The 26,418-nt window shown below is 45.2% G+C and overlaps 1 protein-coding gene across 2 annotated transcripts; it reads left to right on the forward strand.

Moving 5' to 3' along the window:
- Nucleotides 1-25,107, forward strand: DERL1 (derlin 1). 2 transcript variants are annotated; one of them, XM_069599962.1, is made up of 8 exons: nucleotides 1-440; nucleotides 9,974-10,085; nucleotides 14,207-14,271; nucleotides 15,291-15,317; nucleotides 15,849-15,944; nucleotides 17,681-17,733; nucleotides 19,170-19,280; nucleotides 23,253-25,107. In XM_069599962.1, the coding sequence occupies exons 1-8, from the start codon at nucleotides 288-290 to the stop codon at nucleotides 23,389-23,391; spliced, it is 756 nt and encodes a 251-aa protein (XP_069456063.1). In that variant the 5' UTR covers nucleotides 1-287; the 3' UTR covers nucleotides 23,392-25,107. The 2 variants fall into 2 exon arrangements, with proteins under 2 accessions (XP_069456063.1, XP_069456064.1); XM_069599963.1 differs by having other exon boundaries at nucleotides 137-763.
- Nucleotides 25,108-26,418: the final 1,311 nt, after the last annotated feature.

Below are 26,418 nucleotides of genomic sequence, written 5' to 3' on the forward strand. Positions count from 1 at the left end.
GAGACGCCAAGCTTCTACCCAGTGGTGAAAAAGTATGCTTGCCCTTTAAGCGGCGGGGCTTCTGGTCAACTTCGTCGGCGGCCGCCGGAAGGGGAAGTTTCGCCGCCGAGCTCTCCCTTGCTGGTCCGAATTCGGTGGCGCCACGTCCGCCGGTCCCCGCCTTCTGCACCGGGGGCTGGGGCGGCTTCCGCCTGGACATTTTCCACTCGCAGAGCAGGCCGCGTCGTGAGGGGGCCGGGACTGGGAGTCGGGCGGCTGCGCGCATCCCGGCCACCGAAGAGGCGAAGATGTCGGACATCGGGGACTGGTTTAGGAGCATCCCGACCATCACGCGCTATTGGTTCGCCGCCACCGTCGCGGTGCCCTTAGTCGGCAAACTCGGTCTCATCAGCCCGGCCTATTTCTTCCTCTGGCCCGAAGCCTTCCTCTATCGCTTTCAGGTACTGACCGACGACGGGGCAAGTGGCGCCTACAGACCCCAAGTGGCCCCGCCGCGGCGGAGCGTAGACTGGCCAGTTGCGGACGCGCGGTGCCTGGTGGGATTTGTAGTGCAGAGGCTCCCGCGGTTTAGGGCGGGGTCCTTTGGTCCGGGAGTCGGGTGGACTGACGGGTGGACTGCTTTGCCAAAGCGTCCGAGCGTGGGCCTGGATTGCTGGAGACACGGAGGCTCCAGGGTTTGGCCCGGTGGGAAGGGACTGATTTTGTCCTTCTGTTAAGATTGTGCTCCCCGCCCTCTGGGCTCCGAGAAGGCGCCACTGGGAAGGTAAGACTGATAAGTTGTCTATCTGTGGGACGCCAGTGAATGGCAGGCTGGGGCCACCTGGAGCACCTGCCCTCCGACCTCGCTCTGCCATCCACGTGGGTGGCATGTGGACGTCGCCTTGCTCAACCACCAGCCGAGTTCTTTTTATGTTAATGAAGTTTCTTCCCAGCAGGAGTGATTTGAAAGTCTGAGGTGCAAAGAGTGAGTCTGTTTGTGTGTCTCCCAAGTCCTTAGTATCTGGCAGGTCGTAGTTGAATTTATGAAGGACCGAGTAAAGAGTAAATTGCTCCAGAAATGGATTTTTTTTTTAAGCATTAAGGAAACAGTCCAGGGTAATATTCCTAGTAAGCGAATATTAGATTTCTGGAGGTTTATCTTTATTCACCGGATTCTGTGATTTAAATCTTTAATCAGTGCAGGTCGGATACTAAGATCTGACATTAATTTCAACACATTGTTTGGACTGTGGGTAACGCTGTCTTGTCTTCTCTCTCTTCACTGGCTATTTCTTAGTTTTCTTTGCTGGTTCCTCATCTTCCTGATCTTTAAATACTGTGGTGTACCCCAGGCCCTCTTTTCTGTATTCTCCCTAGCTGCGGGTGATCGCCTTTAGTTCATGGCTTTAAGTCATTTCTACAAGCTGAAGTTTCTCAAATACAAATATACATACTTTCAGTCCAGATCTGTCTCACTTTCAGACTTGTACGCCCAACCATATACTTGAAATGACTACTTAGATGACTAACAGACATCACACACTTAATGTGTCCAGCACTATACCCTTTCCCCTAGGAGTAAATAGCAACTCCATTTTTATAGGAGCTCAAGCTAATAGTCATGGAGTCATCTTTGACTTCTCTCACATCCCACAGTCTGTTAGCAAATTCTGTTTACTTTAGACAAATATCCAGAATGCAGTCCCTTTTTATTCTCTGTTGCAAGCCATTTTCATACCAGCCTGGTTCCTTTCAGTCTTAACTCCAGACAGTTAGAGTGATCCTTTTAAAACATAAATTCATGTCCTGTCAGTCTTCTGCCCAGATCCTTTTAATGTCTTCTCAACTGATTGAGTAAAGTTCAAGTCTTTTGGCCTGCAAGGCCTCCTACTGCCTCTCTGAGCGCATCTCCTCCTACTCTTCACCTTGTACATTAGGTTCCACAGTGGGATCTTTCCTGTTTCTTCAGCACCTAACGCTATCCCTCCTCAGGACATTTGCACATGATGTTTCTCTGCTTGAGTACAGTAAACATAGTTTACCTCTTTACCTCCTTCAAGTCTGCCCAAATGCCACCTTATTGGCATTTATGATTGCCCTAAAACAGTGCCTCTCCTTCAGTCTGTCTCCCTTCCTGATAGTTTTTCTTGCTGCATATCACCCCTTGGTGTCCGTCAGCCTGCTTCCCTTCAGAGAATAAAACTCCACAAGCACCGCTTGTCTTGTGTACCAGTCTGTTACCTGGATCCGTGTTTGGCACATAGCAAGTGCTTACTTATTGGTTGAATGCATGGAACCAGTGCTGGGCACTAGGGGTACAACAGTGAACAGGAAGAAAATAAGAGAGGCATGCGATGGTGACTTTGATAGAGTATTCTAGAAAGGCCTCAGAGAGTATATTTGAACTGAAATCTGAAAGATGAGCCAGTTTTGGGAAGATGTGGCTCTGGAGACAATCTTTGCAAGAAGAAGAAAGAATAAGTGAAAGACTTAGAGGCAGGAATTAGAATCAGGAAGAAGACTGAATGGTTAGTGCAGAGTCAGTGGGAGGTATGAGGATTAGTAGGGAGGACAGAGAGATAGCCGGGGGTAAGTACAATAAAGCAAAGATGGAAAAGTAGGCTGGGGCTTTGTGGTTGAACTTTAATTTAAAGGCACTAGAAAGGCAGAGCCTTTAGAGCCTTTTGACTGAAATATTCTCTTGGCTACTCTTTATGGGGTGAGGGGAGGCCCTGGTGGCTCAACAGTAAAGAATCTGCCTGCAATGCAGGATTCGATCCCTGCATCAGGAAAATTGCCTGGAGAAGGAAGTGGCATCCCACTCCAGTATTCTTGCCAGGAAAATCCCATGGACAGAGGAGCCTGGCAGGCTACAGTCCCTGGGGTCACAAGAGAGTCAGACACAACTTAGCGACTAAACAACTCTGTGGGATGGACTTGGTGTTGTGAATGGTGGCAAGGGAGGGCTAGGTAATGGGACCAGCGAGATAAGTCAAGTTAGAATGCAAGAAAGATGGTGATTTGGATCAGGGTGTCTCAGAGATAGAAGTGGATAGGTTTGGAGTTGGAGTGGGCAAGATTGCAGCCTCATGGATGCAAAGGGTGAATGGGTGAAGAAGCAGGTCTCGAAGAGGTCACTGTTTTCACAGGAGCAACTGAGTCGCTGGTGGAGCCCTTTTCTGAGATTGGGAATGTTTAGGGAGGCCGAGTTTTGGGGGTGGAGGAGGGTATGATAAAGAGTTATATTCTGGCCATAGTAAGTCTAAAGATCCTGTAGGCATCTGGGTGAAGTTCAGTAAGGCAGTTGGGTATTAGAGGATGATCTGAGTGTGCAGCCAGAATTGCATATTCTTTTCTATTTGTTTTGGTGAAATGTTTGTTGCCTGGGTGAATGCTGTGCACTTTGTGCCCAGCGGCATGTTAGGTAATGTGCAGCGGTCATAAATGATCATAAATAGTAAATGGGCATAAATGAGAAGGGCCTAGTCAAAACTGGCTCTTCGGCTCTCCTTGCAAAAGCTTGGTTACTTCTGTAGTCAGCTTAGGAAAAGCAAGTCTTTCTAACAGACTGTGCCAAGTCCCTTCAGTTGTGTCCGACTCTTTGCATGGACTGAAGCCCACCAGGCTCCTCTTCTGCGTTGGTAGATGGGTTCTTTACCGCTAGCGCCATCTGGGAAGCCCTCTAGTAGATTCCAGGTGTATAATGTTAAAAACGGTGAACTGATCAGAAAGGTCATCATTCATGTCACACTTTGCATAGTTTTCCCACCTTCCTTGGGTTATTTCTTGTGGGCTTGTTATCCTGAGAAGCGGGGGAAGCTGTTGGCAGGAGGCAGGACCATGTGCTGACTGCCCAGGTGTGGAGAGACCAGTATCTGTCCTTTCTTTCTGGCTGCTCTGACTCCTGCTCTTTCTGAACAAGTTTAGCTTTCAGACCCACCTGGTGGAGCTCATTTCAGCTGAAGCAGTTGAAGGAAAAACCACATCTGAGAGACTGATGGATGGAGGCAAACAGTGTGTGATGTGCTTTCTGCAAGAGGCTCATTTTTTTCTTTAAAAGCTGCATCTTTGAACAACTTGGGGATGGTCGATTTAAAATTGAGAATTCATGTTGGAAGTGAGAAAGGCTGCTCTTCCTTATCCATGGGTTTCCTGTGAGAAGCTTGTTGGTTTGGAGCTCTGGCACTTGTGACGTCGGTTTCTTAGTCTGGGTAGGTGGAAAGGCATAGGTGTGTGTTAAGACTCACTGTAATGTTGTCCACAGTTCTTCATCCTTCACGTCTCACACCCAGCAATCAGCTAGTCCACAGGGATGAAACGGCTCCACATTGGTCCCTGATTAACTGAAAGAGAGACGGCAATTTGCTCCTGCCTTTGTGGTTTCTGAAATGTCTCTCAGGGCTCCCTGCACGGGGATGTTTCATTTCTTTGGGCAAAATAACATCACCTCCTTACATCTGTGTTGGCTTCTTCATAGTGTACCTCGTTGAACTCCCACAGTCATCCTGAGGTCAGTGTTATCCCACTTGATAGACAGCTGCCGTTTCAGTTTCTATTTTGGTGAGTTTCAGATAGTTCTTTTAACTCCTTTGCATATCTACCAAAATACAGAGTGAAGTGTTTAACAAAACATTTTTGAGTGTGATTTCTTTCTAACCAAGCATAGCAAATTATTGTTCCTTCTCTGTGAGGGTAGAAAGACTGTGGATTTCCAGCAGTTGAGTCATGGTCCCCAGGCCTGGCTCAGCCCCCTTGCTAGTGGCATGCCCCCAGGAAAGCTGTTTGCCCTTTCTGAGTATCGGTTTCTTCACTGAAAGTGTGTTAGTCTCAGTCGTGTCTGACTCTGTGACCCCCCATGGATTATATAGCCCACCAGCATCCTGGAATCCTGGTGGCAAGGGAATTGCCAGGATATCCTTGCCAGGATTCCCCAGGCAAGAATTCTGGAGTAGATTGCCATTTCCTTCTCCAGGGGATCTTCCCGACCCAGGAATCGAACCTGGGTCTCCCACATTGCACGCAGATTCTCTACTGTCTGAGCCACCAGGGAAGCCCTCTCTTCACTGAAAGTGGGGATAATTTATAAGTTAACTCTGTGGTCACTCCAATGATTATGACATGCTCCTCATATTTTTTGGAAGAGTAGGAAAGTACAAATTACACTAAATGAAATGTATTGATTATAAGGCATATCCTAATTTTGGAAACAAAAATGATTATCTTCAATTCGAGGAAAAATGTTATCTACTTCATGCCTCTCTTATATAAAAACATGGAAAAATGTTTGTGAAGTGCCCAGTAAATAGTCTGGTGGATAATCGATTAAAAAATAGTGCCTATTTTTATTTATTAGCCAATTCCTGCCTTTGCTGCCTTCTCTCCTTGAGCAGTAATATTCTAATTTTAATCTGTAATTGAAATGTAACTGTGTAATGCTGAGTTATTTTCCTGTTCTTTTGGTCCTGTTAAAAGCATCCTGACTGGAAATGAGAAGATACCAACTCTCAATTTTTCTTAATTTGTTCCCAGGAATAATAAGAACTGGCACCAGCCAAGTCGGTGTTCGGGCCTGGTGGCATATTTGCCAGGCTTTTGCTCACAATATTGCATTTAGCCTGATGACAGCAAGCCTAGCAGATTGACACCTGAGTTTGTTGGGGAAGCATTATATAGACACACAACTGGGAGGGGAATGAACTTGGTCTGGGGGCTGAACATAGAAGTAGCTTCAGGGTTTGGATTTAGAACTTTAGTGGCAAGTGTTCTGGTATGTACAGTTTTTAAATCTTTCCTTTGCAGCGCTCTCCACATTACACGGTTCTGCCATGGTCTGTACCTAAGGTTACCCATTAGCTCACAGCTCCATTATAAAACTTTTTGTTGGATTACAGTATACAGGCAGGAAATACGTGTATATACGGGCTTCCCTGGTGGCTCAGCTGGTAAAAAAAATCTGCCTGCAATGTGGGAGACCTGGATTCATTCCCTGGGTTGGGAAGATTCCCTGGAGAAGGGAAAGGCTACCCACTCCAGTATTCTGGCCGAGAGAATTCCATGGACTGTATAGTCCATGGGGTCGCAAAGAGTCGGACACAACTGAGCGACTTTCCCTTTCATATATATATATATGTAAAATAATTGCCTTGCAGCTAGCAACCAGATTAAGACGCAGAATATTGCCAGCATCCCCCAAAACCTTCCTACTGCTCCCTTCTGGTCACTCTCATCTCCAGGGGTAACTACTGTCTTGACTTTTGATACTGTAGATGGTTTTTTCTTAACTTGTCCATAAATGAAATTACATAAATATTTATTTTTGTGTGTCTAGCCTCTTCTCAGCAGTTTGAGAGTCACCCACATTGTTGTGCGTGCTTACAGACTGCTCATTCTTGTATTGTTCCCTTGTGTGAACACACCACCGTTTATTTACCCTTTCTTCTGGTAACAGGGTTTTGGGGGGATTTCTGGCTTTGGCTAGGATGAACAGTGGACACTTCTTGGTGAACATAAGTATACGTGTATACCTAGGAGTAAAATTGATGACCCCTGTAGCTAGTTTAAAGTCCACAATTGAAATTGAGCGCCTTTCATTTGTTTTTCTTGCCTGTCTAGTGTTCCCTTCCCCATCCCCTTTCCCCCGCCTCCCCCCGCCAAAAAAAGGAAAAGCTGGAGTTTGCTAATACCAGCATTTGGCCCTTTGGTGCTCTTCTTTCTTACTTACTTGCTGACCCAAGTAGAATTTTTGTTTTAACTCCAAATCAACCAGTCCTTACTGTTGCAGACAGTTTTTTGTTTCTGATAGTAAAAACAAACAAACAAACAAAAAAAAACTACCCTAGGCTCTGGATGGCATTTGTAATGTTTTCAGTAGCATGTTGGCACATTGTTTGGGAGATTTTCATTCAAGGGTAGTTGAACTAAACACTCATCAGAAGTCGCTGGACCAGTAGCTTACGCTGATGAACAGTGTCTGGTGTTTCTTTGAAGGCCTCTGTGCCAGGGAACACGTGGGTTTCTTGCCTTCATTAAGTGAGGAACTCTGGGCATGATACCTCAACTCTAATGAGGGGCCTAGCTTTCCTCTTGAAAAGGTGAGTGGTGATGCTTCCTGCCTTGGGGTTTCCACGGAGTTAAAATAGGATGCTTGCCTGTAAATCCCATGCCCTTTGCACTGCCTCTGGCTGCGTCTTAGGGATCAGGGGATCAGTGCAGGCTTTCTAGGGTCGAAAAAGTGCCTTTACCACTCCTAGCCCTGAAAATAAAGCCATTTCCTTATACTGACTGTCTCCATACCCATTAGAGGAGAGGAGAGCGTTTAGTTGGCTACGTTGTTCAATGGGGATTTCAAAAATATATTACATTGTGTCCTGAAATGATGAACTATCTCCTGGTGTTTTCATATTATAATTTTAAAGTAATACAAAGGTAATTTCAAGTCCCTTAGGTCAGTGAGAGCAAGTATAACTCAAGGGTAAGCTTAATGAACTGGGCAAAAAAGTGCAGTATTTTGACAGTTGCTGATTTCCAAGGCACAGGTGCATACAGTGGCTAAAAATAGTGTCGTGTCGTCAGTGTTAATGAAAAATGTAGTCAAAAAAACCTGGAGGTGTCTTTTCCAAAATCAGGCCTCGAGTAACGTAGAAGAATGTGGGGGTAGATTAAAATGGGAATTTGTAAAAACCAGGTCAGCACGTGTCTTTTAAAAGATATTGTAATGATAGTACACCCACACTTTTTTTTTGTTGTTGGTAAAGCACTTTTTTCATCCACTTTCTTAATTGCAAGCTTTGACAAAATCTGAGTCAAGGAAGAAGAGAGTCAAAGACAAATGTCACAGGGTAGATGAAGATGCAGACTCAAAGGTCGAGACATTTCCAAGGCCCCACGGGTTCCTAAGAGCCAAGGCCACAGCTCACTTGCTTTTGGCCTTTTACCCCCAGTGTTTTTCTGAAGCAGAGAGTGTGAATTTGTGGGCTTGCTCTCAGTTCATTTGAGGATTCTACAAGCAGTATAGTAGTACTGAAAATTTTTACCAGTTTTAATTAGACCTTATAATAATGATGTCACTTGTGAGAGGCGTTGTAAAAATAGGGGCTTAGTGTCATAAACTCCAGAGTCTGGCTGTCTGGGACAAACTTTTCTAAGCTCTACCAATTATTAGCTATTGCTTAACCTTTTTTCGTCCTGTTGCCTCATCTATAAAATCCACCTCTTGAGTGCGCATGAACATAATAGCACATTATTATTTTTTTTAAACCATTCACCAAAATGGATAAAACCAGTGAGGATGTCATTCCTCCTTTATGGAAACTGCGGCAGAAGAGTGATAACATGTAAGCCGTGGCTGAGAGCTCTTGTCTTTTCAAATAATTTCCAGGGCTCTTTCCGTCTGACTGTTCTGTTTCTGTGATAAAATTGTGAACAAACCCAAATGAATTTTAACCTGTGTTGTTTTACTGGTTTAAGCACAGGGTTGCTGGAAAGTGACTTTTCACGGTATGAAAAGTGCGTTTTCCCCCACTGGGAATGAAGCTCAGAGGGTTACAGTCCTGTACTTGGAGAATGTGACCTGACAGCCATGCCTGGGCAGGCCCCATGACAAATGCCCTCTGTTCCAGCCACACCCAGATTATTAGCCGTACCCATACATTTATTGTACTCTCGCAGTTCTTTGAGAGTTTGTACTCATTTTTCTGAGACCAAAGTTCCCTTCCTTGTGCCCACTCTTGCTTCTTTGAACAGGTTCCCCATTATTGAGACCTCCTTGATGTAGGGACCCCAGCTTTCATACACATGCAGTAAGACACGCAGCTGTCAAGCCAAAAGCCAGCGTTATGATGGCTTTTCCAAAAATCTGGGAAGGCTGCCATCTTCAACCACTACTGTTTGATGTTCTGGAGGTGTTAGCCAGTAAATTAGACAAGAATAAGATACAAAATGTTATTTACAGGCTTCCCTGATAGCTCAGTTGGTAATGAATCTGCCTGCAATGCAAGAGACCCTGGTTTGATTCCTGGGTTGGGAAGATCTGCTAGAGAAAGGGTAGGCTACCCACTCCAGTATTCTTGGGCTTTCCTTGTGGCTCAGCTAGTAAAGAATCTGCCTGCAATGCAGGAGAACTGGGAAAGGCTGGAGAAGGGAAAGGCTATCTGCTCTAGTATTCTGGCCTGGAGGATTCCATGGACTGTGTAGTCCATGGGGTCGCAAAGAGTTGGACATGACTGAGCAACTCTCACTCAGAGTTGAGTACTTGGACTGCATTGAGAGCTTGGGGTCTTACCCACTGGGCCACCAGGGAAGTCCTGACACTGTAATTCAGTTTTAAAATTTTTATTTATTTATTTTTGGCCACAGTATTCGGAATCTTGGGCTTCTGGTGGCGTGAGTGGTAAAGAACCCCGCCTGCTAATTAATGCAGGAGATGTGAGAGACGCTGGGTTGGGTAGATCCCCTGGAGAAGGGCATGGCACCCCACTCCAGTATTTTTGCCTGGAGAATCCCATGGACAGAAGAGCCTGGTGGGCTGCAGTCCAGGGGGTCACAATTATCAGACATGACTGAAGCTCTTAGCATGCAGCTCACATTTGGGATCTTAGTTCCCCCAACCAGGGATTGGATCCACGCCCCCTTCAGTGGAAGCGCAGATTCTTAACTGCTGGACCACCAGGGAAGTGCCCTGTAATTCATTTGTGATAGGCATAGCTGTAAGCCTGATCCTAGTAAGGATTAGCCATATACTTGTGTTTATTGACTGTTTTCAGTTTGTCTAGAAGTATTTATTGTTTGTTAAATGATGCCATCTTAACTCCATGGACTTGCAGGTTGATGGGACTGTAGCTGATAAAACTTTTCTTCAGTTGTTTTCTTAAATTATATTGGTGATAGCTCTTATCACTGAGGAGAATGTTTTGCAAGGGTTAATTTTGTTAAAAGATAAAAAAAAACACCTCAGCATAGAGAAACTAACAGCTGTGTTTTGTTTTGGTCTGGACAGATTTGGAGGCCAATCACTGCCACCTTTTACTTCCCTGTGGGCCCAGGCACTGGATTTCTTTATTTGGTCAATTTGTACTTCTTATATCAGTACTCTACTCGACTCGAAACAGGTAAGTCATCCCTGGTTTGTTTAAGTGTTGTTTTTGTCTGTTTTGCTAATCCGTGTATTCATGTAGTGGAGGAATTTTGAGGGCAGTTAGCATGTATAAAGAAATGACTCAGGACTTCCCTGGTGATCCAGTGGTGAGGAGTGAGCACTTTCATTGCCAGGGGCCCAGGTTCAATCCCTGATCAGGGAACTAAGATCCCACAAGCCACACAGTATGGCCAAAAAAAAAAAAAAAAAAGAAATGGCATAATGATGTAAACGTTCAATAAGTATTAACTGTGCCAGGACTCTACAAGGCACTTAGATTGTTTGATTTTTAATCCCCACAGGAGCATCGTGGGGTGTCAGTGGCAGCGTCACCATTTTATAGGTGACAGAGATACGAGGGCAGAAGTTTCCACATTTTGTTCATATCCTGTGTGGTGAGGTGGTATACCTCTCACTTATCGTGATTGTCACATGGCAATCCCTGTTTTTTAAGGCACAGTTGTGCTGAAGTGTATACATCTCCTAAATTGGTCTTGAAAAACACTGCTTTATTGCAAGTAAAAGCCTAGACTTCATCTCTGTAAGTGAAACACTCAACTTAAAAAAAAAATTAATTTGTTTACTTTAATTGGAGGCTAATTACTTTATAATATTGTGATTTTTGCCATACATTGACATAAATCAGAGAAGGCAATGGAAACCCACTCCAGTACTCTTGCCTGGAAAATCCCATGGACATAGGAGCCTGGTAGGCTGCAGTCCATGGGGTTGCTAAGAGTCGGACACGACTGAGCGACTTCACTTTCACGCATTGGAGAAGGAAATGGCAACCCACTCCAGTGTTCTTGACTGGGGAATCCCAGGGACGGGGGAGCCTGGTGGGCTGCCGTCTATGGGTTCGTACAGAGTTGGACACGACTGAAGCGACTTAGCAGTAGCAGCAGACATAAATCAGTCATGAGGAAACACTCAACTTTTAAAAAATATACAGCTAGGATTTATTTATTTTTTGCCACACTGTGTGGCATGTGGGATCTTAGTCCCCCAAGCAGGGACTGAACCCGGGTCCCCTGCATTGGAAGTGTGGAGTCTTAACCACTGGATTGCCCGGGAAGTCCTTAGAGGCATTAAAAAAAAATATTTATTTTGGCTGTGTTGGGTCTGATCTGTGGAACGTGGACTTAGTTGCCCCACAGCATGTAAGATCTTAGTTCCCTGATCAGGAATCGAACCCATGTCCCTCGAATTGGAAGGCAAATTCTCAACCACTAGACCACCAGGGAGGTCCCCTGAGAGGCATTTTTAAAAACAACTTTATGGGTCTATAATTCGTATACCATACGGTTCCACCCATTTAAGGTGTATAACTCGATGGATATTCACAGAGCTGTGCAGTCATTGCTGTAATCCATTTTAGAACATTTCATCACTGTAGCCGTCCCCGTTTCTATTCAGTCTCATTTCCCCTGACCTTGGTGCAGCCCTCAGGCAACCACTCACCTGTGTTCTGCCTCTTTTCTGGTAAATGGAATCATATAATCTGCAGTCTCTTGTACGACTGGCTTCTTTCACTTAACATGGTGTTTTCAAGGTTCTTCCATGTAGTATTTATGATTAGCACTTCATTCCTTCTTTTTAATTTTAAAAAATTATTAAGAAAAAATATTTACCTGGCTATACTGGGTCTTAGTTGCAGCATTCGAGATCTTTAGTTGTGCCATGTGGGATCTGGTTCTCCAACCAGGGATGGAACTGGAGCTCCCTGCATTGGGAGTGCAGAGTCTTAATTGGGAGTCCAGTCTTCTCTAGACCACGAGGGGAAGTCCCTCTTCATTTCTTCTTATTGTCAAGTTACGATGCTGTTGTATGGATTTACCGCATTTTGTTGTTCCATTCATAAGTTGATGGACATTTGACTTGTTTTCTCTTCTTTGCAGTTATGAATAATGCTATACAAGCATTCATGTAGAGAGGAACTTTTGAGAGCTTTCGATTTAACCCTTTCGATTCACAGACAAGGAAACAGTGGTCTGGAGAGGTGGTACAGAGCCGTTTGAGAAGCACAGCTAGGACTGGAACCCAGTTTACTGACCCCCGTCTGCCTTCCACCATACGGTTTCAGGATAACAGTGTGACAAAATGCTTGCCACCTGCATCTTTTCCTGCTTGGCTATTTTAAGTATCTAGCAGTTGTTGGCTGGTTTATAAGGATTCTGATGTGAAACTAGAAGACTGCAATTTGAGGACCAGTTAATTTGTAAATTTCCAGTTGCAAGCTTGCCAAATAATACAGTACTGTAGTTTATGTAATTACAGTATTTTAAATATTCAATCTAAAGAATCCTTAGAAATCACAAAGCCAAAACCACAGCAAAAGAAGCACAGCTGTTTCTAGAATTTAGAGATTTTGTGAAGAGTTTCAGCTCTGATACATCATCCTGATTCCCTCCCATTAAGCATCCTTCAAACCGTGGCTAGAGTGTGCCTTTGAGGTGGGGTGGGAGGTGGATAAGGAAAAGAGAAGCGACTTTTGCCTGAAATCAAGTTTCTTTTAGGTAGATTTTCTTTCTGCCTTTCTGATACTTGTTAGGTTGTTATTGTTACTTTATTTTTGTCTGTTTATTGGCTGCGGTGAGTACTCGTAACTGCGTTTGGGCTTCCTCTAGTTGCGGCGAGCAGGGGCAACATCGTTGTGGCGCAGGGACTTCTCATTGCGGTGGCTTCTCTTGTGGCGGTCCACGGGCCTAGAGCATGTGGGCTCAGTGGTTGTGGCACAGGCTTAGTTGCCCCACGGCACGTGGGATCTTCCCAGACCAGGGATCTAACCAGTGTCCCTTGCGGTGGCAGGCCAGATTCCTTACTGTTGGATCACAAGGGAAGCTCGAATTTATTGTTTAATTAAAAAATTGTAGGTTTTAACGGCTGGTTTCCATTTACAGTTATTAGAAAGTATTGGCTGCATTTCCCATGTTGCGCAGTGCCCCCTCGAGCCTGTTTTGCACCTAGAAGTGTGTGCCTCCTGCCCCTCAGCTCCGTGTTGCCCCCACAACTAGTGGCCGCCAGTTTGTCCTCTGCCTCGGCGAGTCTGCTTCTCTTCTGTTGTGTTCACTAGTTTCTTGTATTTTTTTTAGCTTGTTAGGGTTATTTTTAAAAAGTGGACTCTGTATCATGTCATTGTGATGGGGTGTGGAGGGGAGGGGAAGTGGCCGAGATAGAGGGACCTTGGCCTCTTTCGATTCTTTCCTCTGCCCCTCTCCTAGTCTGCCAGCGGGAGGCGCGAGGACCATCCTCAGAAGGGAAAGCGGGGCTAATGTCCATTTTTCAGCCCAGTAATAAGACAGAGCCTAGGACGTGGTGTAGTGGAAAGAACCCTTAACTAGTGGTTAGACTTCACTCTGCTTCTAAAAGCCAGGTGGCTTTGGTCAGGTAGCTGTACTTCCTCGTCTGTAAAAAGGGGTATAGGTCTTCTCCTCCTCCCTCACTTGGGGGAGGAGGAGGAAGAATCAAGGCTGCGGAAAGGCGTGACTTTCCGCTACTCCCCACTCCCCAGCATCGTTGTCCTTTGCTAGAGTGTGAGCTCCTGGAAGATGGAGACTGAGTCGTCTCAGTAAGCCCAGTGCCGGACCGAGAGGTAGCGTGTGTGTGTGTAAGTACAGCCTCGTGGGGAGGAGTCACAACGGTAGGCAGTATGGACGTGATTCCTCCTGACAGAGCTTACGGGCAAATGCGTGAAGAAGGGATGAACCAGGCAATCACAAATGCGCCTCCATCTCGTGATGAGAGCTGAGAAGGGAAGTCCAGCAAGCAGACTGTGAGGGGCTTCGCAGTAGCCGTGACCTGACTGTCCTCCCTTTGGATCTCTCCTTGCCCCTGCCAGTCAAGCAGAGCATGTAACGGACTGGAATTCAGTCAAGAGGGCACAGATTAGCCTTAATACCCCGGTGACTTTACTTCAGGGCTTTACTGCAGACGTGGTTTTAGGTTTTAAAAAAATGTCTTTTGCTTCCTAGGAGTGATTTAAAAATATTCTCATGTTTTTGCTTCCTCCATAGTTTTTTGAAGTATTTCTCAACATTGAAGTTTCTTTGTTCTGAAATTCCGAACCATGACATTTGACTTTATTTTTGTTTCCAGGAGCTTTTGATGGGAGGCCAGCAGACTATTTATTCATGCTCCTCTTCAACTGGATTTGCATCGTGGTATCCTTTCATCTGTTATTTGGGGCCAGAAATAACCAGTTTTGTTTTCTTTTTTTTCAGGTTTGGGGAAACAGGCAGTAATCTGTAGAACGTTTCCAGTGGTAGTCATTTGCATCTGTATTTACTGTAGTTAATAATTAAGAATCGTTAAAGTTCTTTCCAGTAGCGGTTGTAAGTCACATAGCCCCAGAGCGATGCCTTCTCTCGCTGTTGTCTTTGTGGGGCTTTTCCACATTTGGTTGAGTTTTATTACCGTCCCCTCTTCTCGTCCCCAGTTCTCTGTGTTCTTGGGTGTGCCAGCTTGCTGACTGCAGCACAAAGAGATTCCGTGCCGTGAGACAGCTTTTGAAAGCTGCGGTCCTTATCAGAAACCTAATTTGCAGCCAGCATCCTTTCCTGACTTCAGTGCCGTCTGGTAATTCAGTCCCTCTGTGAGGGCCCTGCGGGCCTCTCTGCTCTCTGTGTGTCAGCCGCGGTTGTCAGCAGCCTTGCGGCTTGCGGACCTTCCCAGGTGGTGAGTGCGGCAGAAGGGGCTTGTCAGCTCCAGCCCGGTGCAGAGTTGGTGAGCTCAGAATGGCTCTGGGGCTCAGCGTCCACTGAAACCTGACCAAGAGCCCGAAAAGTGTGGCATTTTGCACGCCCTTTCCCCTCCTTTAAGGGAAGAGAAAAAGCTTGTTTTGGACTTCACCTGTGCTGGGGAGCGCTGAATGGCTGTAGAAGCATTAGCTCTTTCAGGGGGCACAGGCCCCTCCATCTGCTAATTGCAGTGGCAAAGCGCAGAGGACACAGGCGACCAAACTGAATCATGGGCCAAAGCAGTTAATTTCTAGTTTCTTCATCATTGGAAAGTCTAATAACGTGCTCACAGTGACGGTGATTAGATACCTTTGTGTTCTCGGGTGTTTTAAGCAACCTGAACTATAGAGAAGTGTTTTTTCTTCCGGAAACTGGAATGAAATGAACTTTTATTAGGTGTGGAATGATGTATTTGTGTCTGATCTTTAACTTGACGAACCAAGATTACTGGCTTAGCAATGGATATGCAGGTAAGTGTCCCTTGAAACTGTTTGCCCTTTCATATGTTTCAGATTTACTGTTAATGGCCTTCGACAGAAGTTTAAACTTCGAAAGAAGTTTCAATTGCATTACATTACATTAATTACACGGTATTTTGAAGATTCTAACGTGAGTCACTTAAATCATTACTTTCCTTGCTCATTTCTGGTTTCTTTCCAGAAATGTGCATATACATGGATGTGTATTTTTTTAAAATTGAGAATACACCAAAAGTAAAGCTTTTTGCATACTTTTTTCAAGTAACAGAACTTGACCCTGGTATTTCTGAATCTATCCCAAATAATGTAATTGTATTTTATTAGAGGATTTTAAAGCATGCATTGCATGTTTAAGTAAAAGGGCCAATTTATAATTGTGGTGAGTTGAATTTCTTTTCTGCATTTTGAATAGCCATGTGAGAATTTATTTGGAGGAGAGAAGTTAAAAACAAAAAAAAGATAGATTCACGCTAAGCCTCTGTTTTTAGCCTTATCTTTTCATGTTTGCTTCTTTTGTTGCAGTTGCTGATGATTCCTCTGATCATGTCAGTGCTTTATGTCTGGGCCCAGCTGAATCGAGACATGATTGTGTCATTTTGGTTTGGAACACGATTTAAGGTACTCTAACCTAGTTGGAAAAAAATCTTGCTCTTCCGCCCAGAGGTGTACTTTCTGACATGTCCAGCAGAGGTCGCTGCAGAGCAGTAAACCATTGGCAGGCCCCTTCTCCCCTCCTCAGCTCCCCTGGGTTTCTTTAGTTAATCCCACCTCCTTTGCTGACCTCACTCCCTCTGGACCTCAGGCCCCTCAGGCGTGTGTCCTGAGTGATCTCATGGATGTGAGTGTGGTAGAGGGAGGGAAGGAAGGATACTCAGATGGAGCCCTCCCTTTAAAAATCTCTTCTTATCATTCCCCTGTTAGGTATTTTACACTTAAGCTGAAACAGATTGGTTTTTTGCCCCCCACCCTCCAACACTTCCCTTTGTGCCTCCCCTCACAATTTTCCACCTGTAACATCGTTTTGATTTTCTTCCTTGTGTAAATCCTGCCCATTCTTAATCTGAGTTGGGACTGAACATATTTCTTCCTCTCCTGCCTGGAATTGGTCTTGCCTTTGGGCTTCTGAAATATTTTGTGTTCTTCTTACAGTCTTGACCACATTCTGCCTTCAAGTTATTGATATGTAACCCTTTTTTTCCCAGTTTGTGATATTTTTGTAACTCCTTTAGCTCTTAATGGCACCCCACTCCAGTACTCTTGCCTGGAAAATCCCATGGACAGAGGAGCCTGGTGGGCTGCAGTCCATGGGGTCGCTAAGAGTCGGACACGACTGAGCTACTTCACTTTCACTTTTCACTTTCATGCATTGGAGAAGGAAATGGCAACCCACTCCAGTATTCTTGCCTAGAGAATCCCAGGGATGGGGGAGCCTGGTGGGCCACCGTCTGTGGGGTCGCACAGAGTCGGACACGACTGAAGTGACTTAGCAGCAGCAGCAGCAGCATAATGTCTTGACTCTGTTAAGGGGTGTTAACCTCAAGTAAATAGGCTGCCAGATATATCTCCAGCCCAGACGAGTTTACTGGCGACCGGTAGAGAGCTTCTATAGCCATGGCAAGCCACATCCTGGTCTCTGCACCGGGTGGTAGGAGAGTGCTTTTATAGAGAGGAAAAGGAAGTCAGCAGGGCTGTGATAAACAAAGCTTTTCATTGGCTGAATCCTTATAAGGAAAGAAGTCTGTTTTCTTCCTGTTGGGCTCAGCTGATGAAACAGGATGTGAGAGCTCCCCCTTCTGGTCTCCCAACCCTACTTCATTGAGGTTTGCTGTTTATAAAATTTTCACAGGGGCTCAAATGTTGAATGCATCTAGAGAGCTGTCTTATTTGGGAGAGTATTAGTTCAAGATACTGATGTATAATTTGATAAGAATTCAAAGTAACCGTGAAATATGTAAAAGGAGAACCCAAAACAATGAGCTGTTTTATAGTTGATTGGTGACAATTTGCTGGCTGGAGCCTTCCTTCTTATTATGGACCATTTTTTAATTAGCATCCACAGGCCATTCGTCTACTTTCTAAAGCTGTTTGTTATAATTCAACAGGTCCTGTATTACATCCGAAAACCATGAGCAAAGTACTGTCTCTCCAGTTGCTAACATATGAATAAGTATAATTTTAGATGGAAAGTTTCAAGTATACTAGGAGTGATGCTAGATTGAGCTAAGGAATTTTTGCAGTGACTTTCCAAAGGATGTATAAAAACCCTTGTCAGGACAGCCTTCCCCAGTTTAGCCCCCTGGCAACTGTATCCTCTGCAGGTGTAGTTATTCATGTTTCTGTATATTCTCTCCTAGGCTTGTTATTTACCCTGGGTTATCCTTGGATTCAACTATATCATTGGAGGCTCGTAAGTGATAGTAGATTTATTTAATTTCAAATTAACCCTTGGAAGACTTCCATTATTCTTTATGTTCTTTCCCTAATCTTTATAATACTTCGAAGATTCTCAGCATTGATGACACTTTTGAAATAATCTCATTTGGATGTGATTGATTAAAATTGCAGGGCTTTAAGCACATTTAACACTGAATGGTTTTTTGTTGCTGTTAGTTTGTTGTCATAGGATAGCTTCCATATATGTGTTTTCGAATAAATATTTATTTCTGGATTCACTGTCCAGATTGAGCAAGTATAGACCTAATTTTATCTGAGCTGTCTCCTCTGTGCATAAAATTCATGTTTTTATTTTTAAGGCATTTCCAAAACGCCTTGGAAACTGTTCACCAGTCATAAGAATGCACAGATTCTCAGATGGGAAGTTTTGTCAGTGATTTGATAGTACGAAAGTTTGCGCCAAACGGGGTCAAATTTCTAGTCTGGAATTAGACCCGAGGCTTAGGAAAACCTTGAAAGGATCCATTCATAATTTCGGAAGGAGGATTTCAAGATGCAGCTCTTCTAAGAACTCCTATTTCTTACACTTCAAAATATTTTTAATGTTTTAAAACAGATTTTGATAGTACTACTTCTTAACCTGATGATGTCTTTGCCCTATGGGGTTCTGATTTCTGCTGTGTAGCCCTAGGCAGAAGGGAATGAGTTGGGTAAACAGACTCTGTTTAGAGCAGAGCAAGTCCTGGGCTTTGGTCTGGGAGCAGCTGTAGACATGATCGGTCCCTAACAGGAATGATGTTGCAGGTGGAGACAGAGAAGGATATGTAACCGTGGGAGTGGGTCTGTAAAACCTTGAAGTGGCCGGTATGTCAGCCATGGGAAAACTGAAGAAGGGCCATGTTTATTTTAGGTTTACAAGGTGAAGGTCAGCTTTCCAGAGTGATCTCTCTGGTGTCCTGCAGTTGAGGACACAAGAGGCGAGGGAGGTGTGATCTGTGGCTCCAGGAACAGGAGGAGTAAACATTTTTCATTCTTCCTTGCTCCTGTGACTCTCTCTTGCCAGCCTTCAAATATAGCCCTGTTTTGCAAATATGGTGTTTGTGACTGAAAGCGTTCAGAAGCTTACAGCTAACCCCCACCGCTTCCTGACGCAGGAAAGTAGCAAAAACAATGTTTTGAGAATGGGCTGGGGCTTGAAAGAGATGTCAGAGAGGCAGCTGGCCTTGAAGAGCCCAGACACCATTGGTTCAAGAGGACTGGATTTTCTTCTCATTCAGAATGAGCGCGCCCCTCAGACTGTACAAGGGCTCACTGTTGAGCTGTCGCAGACTCCCAGGGACCAGAAATAGCTGCCTCGAGGGATCTCTTCCCTCTGCTATTAGCTAAAACTTGCTGCGGCTCACTTTACTGCTTGAATGTCTTAAAACTCACCTGGCTCTCTGTTTGCAGGGTCATCAACGAGCTAATTGGAAATCTTGTCGGACATCTTTATTTCTTCCTCATGTTCAGATACCCCATGGACTTGGGAGGGAGGAATTTTCTATCCACGCCTCAGTTTTTGTAAGTGCTTCTACCCCCTCTCGTTTGACAGTCCCTATGGTCGTCTGCCTCCCGATAAAGACTCCATGAGGGGTAGGAGTTCCCTCTTTGTCTGATGGACTTGGTCACTCTAAGCTGAGGTCCGCTCTTCTCCTGGAGCCATCTATCTATAAAACCCCGAAATGGCCTGTATGTCAGCCATGGGAAAACTCAAGAAGGGCTGTGTTTATTTTAGGATTGCAAGGTGAAGGTCAGCTTTCCAGAGTAACCTCTGTGGTGTCTTACAGTCAAGGACACAAGAGCCTGAATCCAGGCTCCAGGAGAAGAACAGGGAGCTGTGGGCTCTGTCGAGCGGGCGGGGTGCTCCTGAGTGGCTCCAGTGTGAACATCGGGGGGCCAGGGGGGCAGAGGTGCCAGTTTTACCCAAGATTTCAGCTGAGGAAGGCGTCAGAGGGTAAGTAGGTTCATCGGTTAGCAGTTTAAAGCACTTTTATATTTAGTATCATAGACTAGAATGTTTAAAGGATTTTGCAGCGTTAAAACGACAAGACTGGAGGGTTGTGTCTTGCTTCCTGTTGTGTTTGCAGGGTGTGCTTAGGGAGAAGGCTGAGGGCCCAGCTTTGGTTTGGAGGCAGACTTGGGTTGGAGTCCCATTCCCCTCATCGACCAGTTTGGATATTGGGAAAGTGCCTGAGTAAATTCCCCCCAACTTTCTTTTGAGTCTGTGAGTTGAGGGGTGGCCCCGTCTCACAGGATGGCCGAAGTGGGGTTCACCCTCACCAGCACAGTAGTAGGTACTCAGTAAATATAAGCTCTCTCAGCCTGAAGTTGGGGCGGGGAGGCGGGGGCGGGATTCTGATGCACACTCCCACCCACTCAGAGATGCTGACACACTTAAGTGTGTAAGCAGTGTGACCATCTTGTCAGGGAAGCAAATGGCTGTTGGAGAAGGGACCAGTAAAATCACCATCTGGTGTCGCAGCCGGCCTGACAGTCACTCCTGATCTCTGGTTGAGCATATGTGGTGATAGCTTGCACTTAGAAGCTTAAAAAAAAAAAAGCAAAAAAACCCCTTTTCACATCTTGCTCATTTTAATGTTCTGCAGTTTGCCATTCTTCCAAGGGGCCAATGAGGCCAGTAAAACTTGAGTGCCTCCCCCTGTCCTCACTTTCATAGGCTAGAGGAAGGTATTTGAAAGTCCTTCATTGTGAAATATACAGAGAAGTACACTATTGTTGTGTATGTGTGTCTTTTTCTTCGTTTTTTTCCCCCCCTTCATTAAGAGCATGAAAAGAAACTTGTTTACCGTCTGAGTCTTGAGTTGCCTTCAGGCTAAAAAAAAAACTGATGACCAATCTGTTTTCTAATTATCAAAGGACACAATTATAGCAGGCTTGGATTTTTAATCTAGGTTTATCAAGTCTGATGGCAGATGCATCATTTTAAAAAAAACAAAACAAAACTTGTTGCTTTAGGGGGCAGCCAAGAGTTATTTTACTTTAAACGGCCATATTCTGATTTAATGGCTTGGAGACATTTCTCAGTTGTGGGCAACAACATGTATGAGATTCTAGTGGCAAAACCAACAGCCCACTGGAGCCTGCCTTCCTCATGAGCTTTCCCTGTTGGTGGAAGCCCTTCTGTGAAATTTTGCATAAAGATCAGATGACAAAATGTAGCTCCTTACAGAAGCAGTAACTGCTTTGAAATTATCATAAATCTTTGTTGATTATGTATAATTGGGTATCTTTTTATACTAATTACTTGCATTTAATTTCACTATCTGTTTAAGCAGTGGCGATGGCTTCCATATTGTCTCAGAGTCAGAAGCAAAGCAAGACAGCCCTGGTGTTGCCTTTTTTAAGTCTTCCAATTTATTATATACTTTGGAGGAATGTTATTTGTGCCAGAACATTATGAATGTTGGGAAACCAGTGCTTGGAAATACATGTTGATTTAATGATCAAACTGAATTTGCTGAAATGGGAAGATGTGAATTACAGAATTCTAAGGCAGTCCATGGGGTCGCTGAGAGTTGGACACGACTCGGTGACTTCACTTTCACTTTCCATTTGCATGCATTGGAGAAGGAAATGGCAACCCACTCCAGAATTCTTGCCGGGAGAATCCCAGGGACGGTGGAGCCTGGTGGGCTGCCGTCTATGGGGTCACACAGAGTTGGACACGACTGAAGCGACTTAGCAGCAGCAGCAGCAGCAAGATGTGTCAGTCTTTTGCCTTCTGCTTAGAAAAGTAGACCGGGGCTTCCCTAGCAGCCCAGTGGTTAAGAAAACGCACTGGCGCTGCAGGCGGCAGAGCTTTGGTCCCTGGTTGGGGAACTAAGACCCCACATGCTGAGAGATGTGGCCAAAAAAAAAGGTAGAGCCTCTTCTGTTGTTTTTGTTTTTACAAGGGGTTTAATTGTCTTTCTGGAGAGGGAGCATGCAGCTAACAGGGTTGATGTGTAAAGATATGAGGACTTTGGTCACTAACTGCTGTCATCTGAATCAAGCACTCTGTATGCTGTGGGGTGGGGTGTGAGCTCCAGAGTCAGGCTGCCTGGGTTTGAATCCTTGCCTGTCACTTCAGAAGAGCTCGACTCAATTCTGCCTCCGTTTTCCCATCTATAAAATGGGGTAATAATAGTACCTGTTGTGGCAGTTGTGAAGATGAGATGCATTTTTAAACAAGCAGTACCCAGTGTGAGGGAAATGCCTTATGATAAAGTTGAGCTCCTCAGGCTTCCTGCTGTGGGCAAGTCACCCCTCGTGGTTTGTTTTTGGTGCCAAGTGAAAGTGAAGTCACTCAGTTGTGTCCAACTCTTTGCGACCCCATGGATTGTAGCCTACCAGTCTCCTCAGTCCATGGAATTTTCCAGGCAAGAGTACTGGAGTGGGTTGCCATTCCCTTCTCCAGGGGAGCTTCCCCACCCAGGGATTAAACCTGGGTCCCACATTGCAGGCAGACGCTTTGCCATCTGAGCCACCAGGGAAGCCCTTGGTGCCATGAGGGGTTTAAAACGGGACATCAGGTCACAGTCTCTGTGCGTCAAGGCAGAGATCAAGCCATCAGGTCTGATAAGTGGAGCAGGTGAAAATAGATGCTCAGCTGACTAGTAATCAAGGAAGGGAAACAGTTGGAAAAACTACTGAGAACATAGAGTCCTGGGTTTACATTTTCTTAGCTGTTCTGTGACTCTGAATTATTAATTTGTAAGTTGGGAAATCAGCTAACCTTTTTGGGCCTCAGCTTTCCCACCATCAATGAGATGGAAAGAATGCAGTTGGAGGACACACAGTGAATGAACTTGAAAACACGCCCAAACTCCAAGACAGAAAGCTGCCTTCTCCACTGTCCCTCGATGGACGTGAAGAATCCAGTTGCGTCATGGAGATGCTGTGGTTGCGGATTTGTCCTTGGAACTGAATTTACTTAGGGTCCTTTGAGCAAGCTAGCTACATGTTTATATAAACCAAAATGCTATATAGATGGTTCTGGTTGCTGGGCTTGTGGGTGTTAATGTTTTTGTTTCCATACTTAACTGTTCCCACATAAATTGCTTTTGTAATCAGGAAAAAAATAAATTAGAGTGTGATGTTAGTGTGAAACCTTAGTTAAAAAAATCATAAATAGCGAGTGCCTTCTGTGGTCAGGGCATGGAGTCCACCAGGACTTTGGATTGTAGCCCACCTCTGTCCATGGGATTTTCCAGGCAAGAATACTGGAGGGGGTTGCCATTTCCTCCTCCAGGGGATCTTCCCAACCCAGGGATCGAGTCTGTGGCTCCTGCATTGCAGGTGAATTCTTTACCTGCTGAGCCATCAGACAGAGTTAAATGAGACATTGTCCTCAGCCTCTCCGTGGCCACAGATGAACGTAATTCGATGAGACAGATGCCATGGGAGCCCCGGGCAGGGAGATAAGGATGGACAACTCCGTGGAAATGACTTTGTGGTTTTCTCTCATTTTGTGTCTCGTCCACTGTGCTCCAGGTACCGTTGGCTACCCAGCAGAAGAGGAGGGGTGTCGGGGTTTGGTGTGCCCCCAGCTAGCATGAGGCGAGCAGCCGATCAGAACGGCGGAGGCGGTCGGCACAACTGGGGCCAGGGCTTTCGGCTCGGGGATCAGTGAAGGAGCGGCCTCTGGCCTGCCCACCAGCCTTTCCACTCAGATGACGTTTCCTCCCAGCTCGGGGTGACCTTCACCACTGAGTTCTAGCTGATGCTGTTGGATCTGACCCACACTGAATGTAGTCTTTCAGAACAAGACAACAGTTTTTTAAATCCTGGAAAAAAAAAAAGAGTGTTCCTCGAGTTTCATGATTCTCATTCAAGTCCTTACTGCTAAGAAGAACAAATTATCAACTGTGCAAATTTCAGAACTGGCCGTATTACCATTATTAGTAGTAGTATTTTTTGATGTCTTTTTTTCCTTTTCCATCTGAGTGATGGGTTTTGGCAGGTCTGGCTCTGCCGGCAGCAAGCTGGGTGTCTGGCATTGGGTCACCAGACCCCTGTCCACGGGGCTCTTACCTCTTCCTCGCACACACGTCTCCTTCCTCCCCCCCGTCACTCCCTATTCCCAGCTAGAGGAGTCTGCCCGGAAAATGGTTCTGCCTCTGACCAGCTCTTTATTTATTGACCTTTGCCACGGCTTGGCCACAGAGACCTGTTGACAACGTTTCACAGTGGCAGAACCGTAACCCTAGGGCAGAAGCCAGAGCAGTGGACGAAGAGCTTCCTTGGCCTTTGGAATTGCCATGACCTGCTGTCAGTTGTCACCGTTTGCCACCTCACCAGCTATTTTGATTAAAAAAAAAAAGCACCGCTGAGTCAGTGAGGACTCCAGATCGGTATTAATGAGGCATGAGAGTCATTGCTAGGTGTTTTTTTATCCTAAGTTAAGTGATCAAAACTCTAGTGGAGTTGCACCTTTCATAGAGTCTGGGTTTAACCCAGGGCAGGCAACTGTGTAGGGCGCTGTGTGTACCCAGAGTAGTGGATTTGCATTGTGCTAGAAAATTCCAGCTCATATTAGCCACAGGGAGGCCTCGTGGAAAGGCACCTGGTCATTGATCCTACTTTGTTCTCATTCTGGGTATGTGTTTATTGAGTAGAGTGGAGGGGAGAACTTTAAACTCTATTTAAGTTGTCTTTTTTTTCCGGGGGTGGGGGTAAACCAGCCCCCCATCTACACCCCCATGGCCATATGCTTCAGTTAGTTGTGAGGAGGGTGCAGCTCCTTGTATGTAGATCTTATTTCAGGAGGTGTTGTAAGCACATCTAAGTGAATCCCATAATTCTGGGTTGTAATGGCTTTAGACTCATCTGTATTTGAAGGGCTTTTTTATTTTGAGTCATGAAGGTACATCAGACCAACTTCAACACCCACAAGTCTTCCCTCCCGCCCCCCTGCCAAGGTGGGCTTTTTCCATCAGAGCTAGGCTTGTCACCAAATAGTTTTTTATTTTGAAGGCTATGATGTTTCCCACAGTTTTCTTGTTTTATATTTTTATTCTGAAAGTGAACTGCTAGGAGCAGTGCTGAGTGGCTGCCATACTCCCAGCCAACTAAAAAGGCTCTGAACATTGGCCCTGTGGTTCTGTACAGGAAGCGCTGTGCACTAGTAGGCTGGCTTTTTGCCCCACTCTGAAGCAGTGATGTGTGTTATTCTAGGAAATGGCGATTTGAAAACAGCTCCTCGGTTTTCATGAGGTTTGTTTGCGTGTACCTCTCCATATTTAATTTATATGATAACCCAGGAGACGGGGAGAATATGAACCCCAGCTGTCACGTGTTCTGCTGTTGACCTGTGGCCACAATAAAATTTACTTGTGAAATTTTAAAAGCCCTTCTTCCTATTATGTCGCCCTAGCACCCACCAAGCAGGAGTGGAGACTCGTGTGTGTGTGTGTGTGTGTGTGTGTGTGTGTGTGTGTGTGTGTGTCTGTGTAAGAAGAATCTCATGGTAAGTGAGGTAGTTTCCTGCACGCCCTCTCAGCAGCTCAAATGCCCAAGAGCAAGAGTCTTTCTGAAGGTTCCAAGTATTGTTTAGAATTCTTCAAGGCCAAGTGTTCACTACATTATTCCTTTCAAGCAAATTTAAGAAGCTGATAATCTTATGAATTTTTGTCTCAGAATAATTTTTGCTATGCAAGCTATTTGAGATTTGCTTTGGCAAGGCAAGACATGATAGTGGATTCTCTCTGTGAAAGGGAAAAGAAATCCTGATTTTGTATAGAGATTCTTTTTTTGTAACTAATCTTTTTATTGGTAAAAACTATAAATTAAAACATACAACTTGATGGTCGTGTCTTAAGTTTCTGTATCGCTGCTCTGCTGTCTCTTTAGATGGGATGTTGTTTATGTAGCCAGTCATCTCTCGGTGTCCAGTGTGTGTTGCTGTGATAGCGACACAGCAAACGTTTTGGTAGCTACTTTCGTTCACGTGCTGGAAAATACCTGTAGGATTCATTCTTGGAAGCAGGGTTTATAGGTTTTCATTATAATGAAGCAGGACGGGGCTTCCCTGGTGGCTCATGGTAAAGAGTCTGCCTGCCAGTGTAGAAGACGGGTTCCATCTCTGATCAGGGAAGATCCCACATGCCACAGAGCAGCTAAACCCATCCACCACGATTGCTGAGCCTGTGCTCTGTAGTGCTGCATAGAGCCCAGGAACCACAACTATGGAACCTATGTGCTGCAGCTACGGAAAGCTGCGTGTTCTAGAGCCTGTACTCCACAGTAAGCGCAGCCACCATGATGAGGTGCCGTGCACTGCAACAAAGAGTAGTCCCTGCTTGCCACAACTAGCAAAAAGCCCGCACAGCAACGAAGACCTGGCAGAGCCATAAATGAAACTTTACATGAAAAATAACGAAGCAGCATGCTTCAGAACATCGGATCAGGGGTCATATCTGATTGTAGTATGCTTTATGGCATTTCTGTCACCTCCACCCATGTGTCTGGGTCTTGGAACTAGACAGAATTCACTTAATTCTCTTAATGTGAAACAACCCACGGGCTGTTCTGGAACCATCCAAGTCTAGCCCAGGTCTTATGCGGGCCCTCTTCCTTCGTCACAAGTTGGGTGATGGGAAGGAGCAGGGCTGTGCATCCCCATCTTCTGGTACTGGAGAAAGGCTGAAAAAATAGGAAC

The sequence above is a fragment of the Ovis canadensis genome, chromosome 9 (assembly GCF_042477335.2).
Source record: "Ovis canadensis isolate MfBH-ARS-UI-01 breed Bighorn chromosome 9, ARS-UI_OviCan_v2, whole genome shotgun sequence".
Classification (NCBI taxonomy): domain Eukaryota; kingdom Metazoa; phylum Chordata; class Mammalia; order Artiodactyla; family Bovidae; genus Ovis; species Ovis canadensis.

What these genes read in the sequence shown, in the direction of transcription:
- DERL1 (XM_069599962.1), top strand. Translation starts at nt 288, where the DNA reads ATGTCGGACATCGGGGACTGGTTTAGGAGCATCCCGACCATCACGCGC. An exon ending in GCTTAGCAATGGATATGCAG is followed by an intron (nt 15,318 to 15,848) that starts GTAAGTGTCCCT and finishes CTTTTGTTGCAG; the next exon opens with TTGCTGATGATTCCTCTGAT. An exon ending in AACTATATCATTGGAGGCTC is followed by an intron (nt 17,734 to 19,169) that starts GTAAGTGATAGT and finishes CTCTGTTTGCAG; the next exon opens with GGTCATCAACGAGCTAATTG.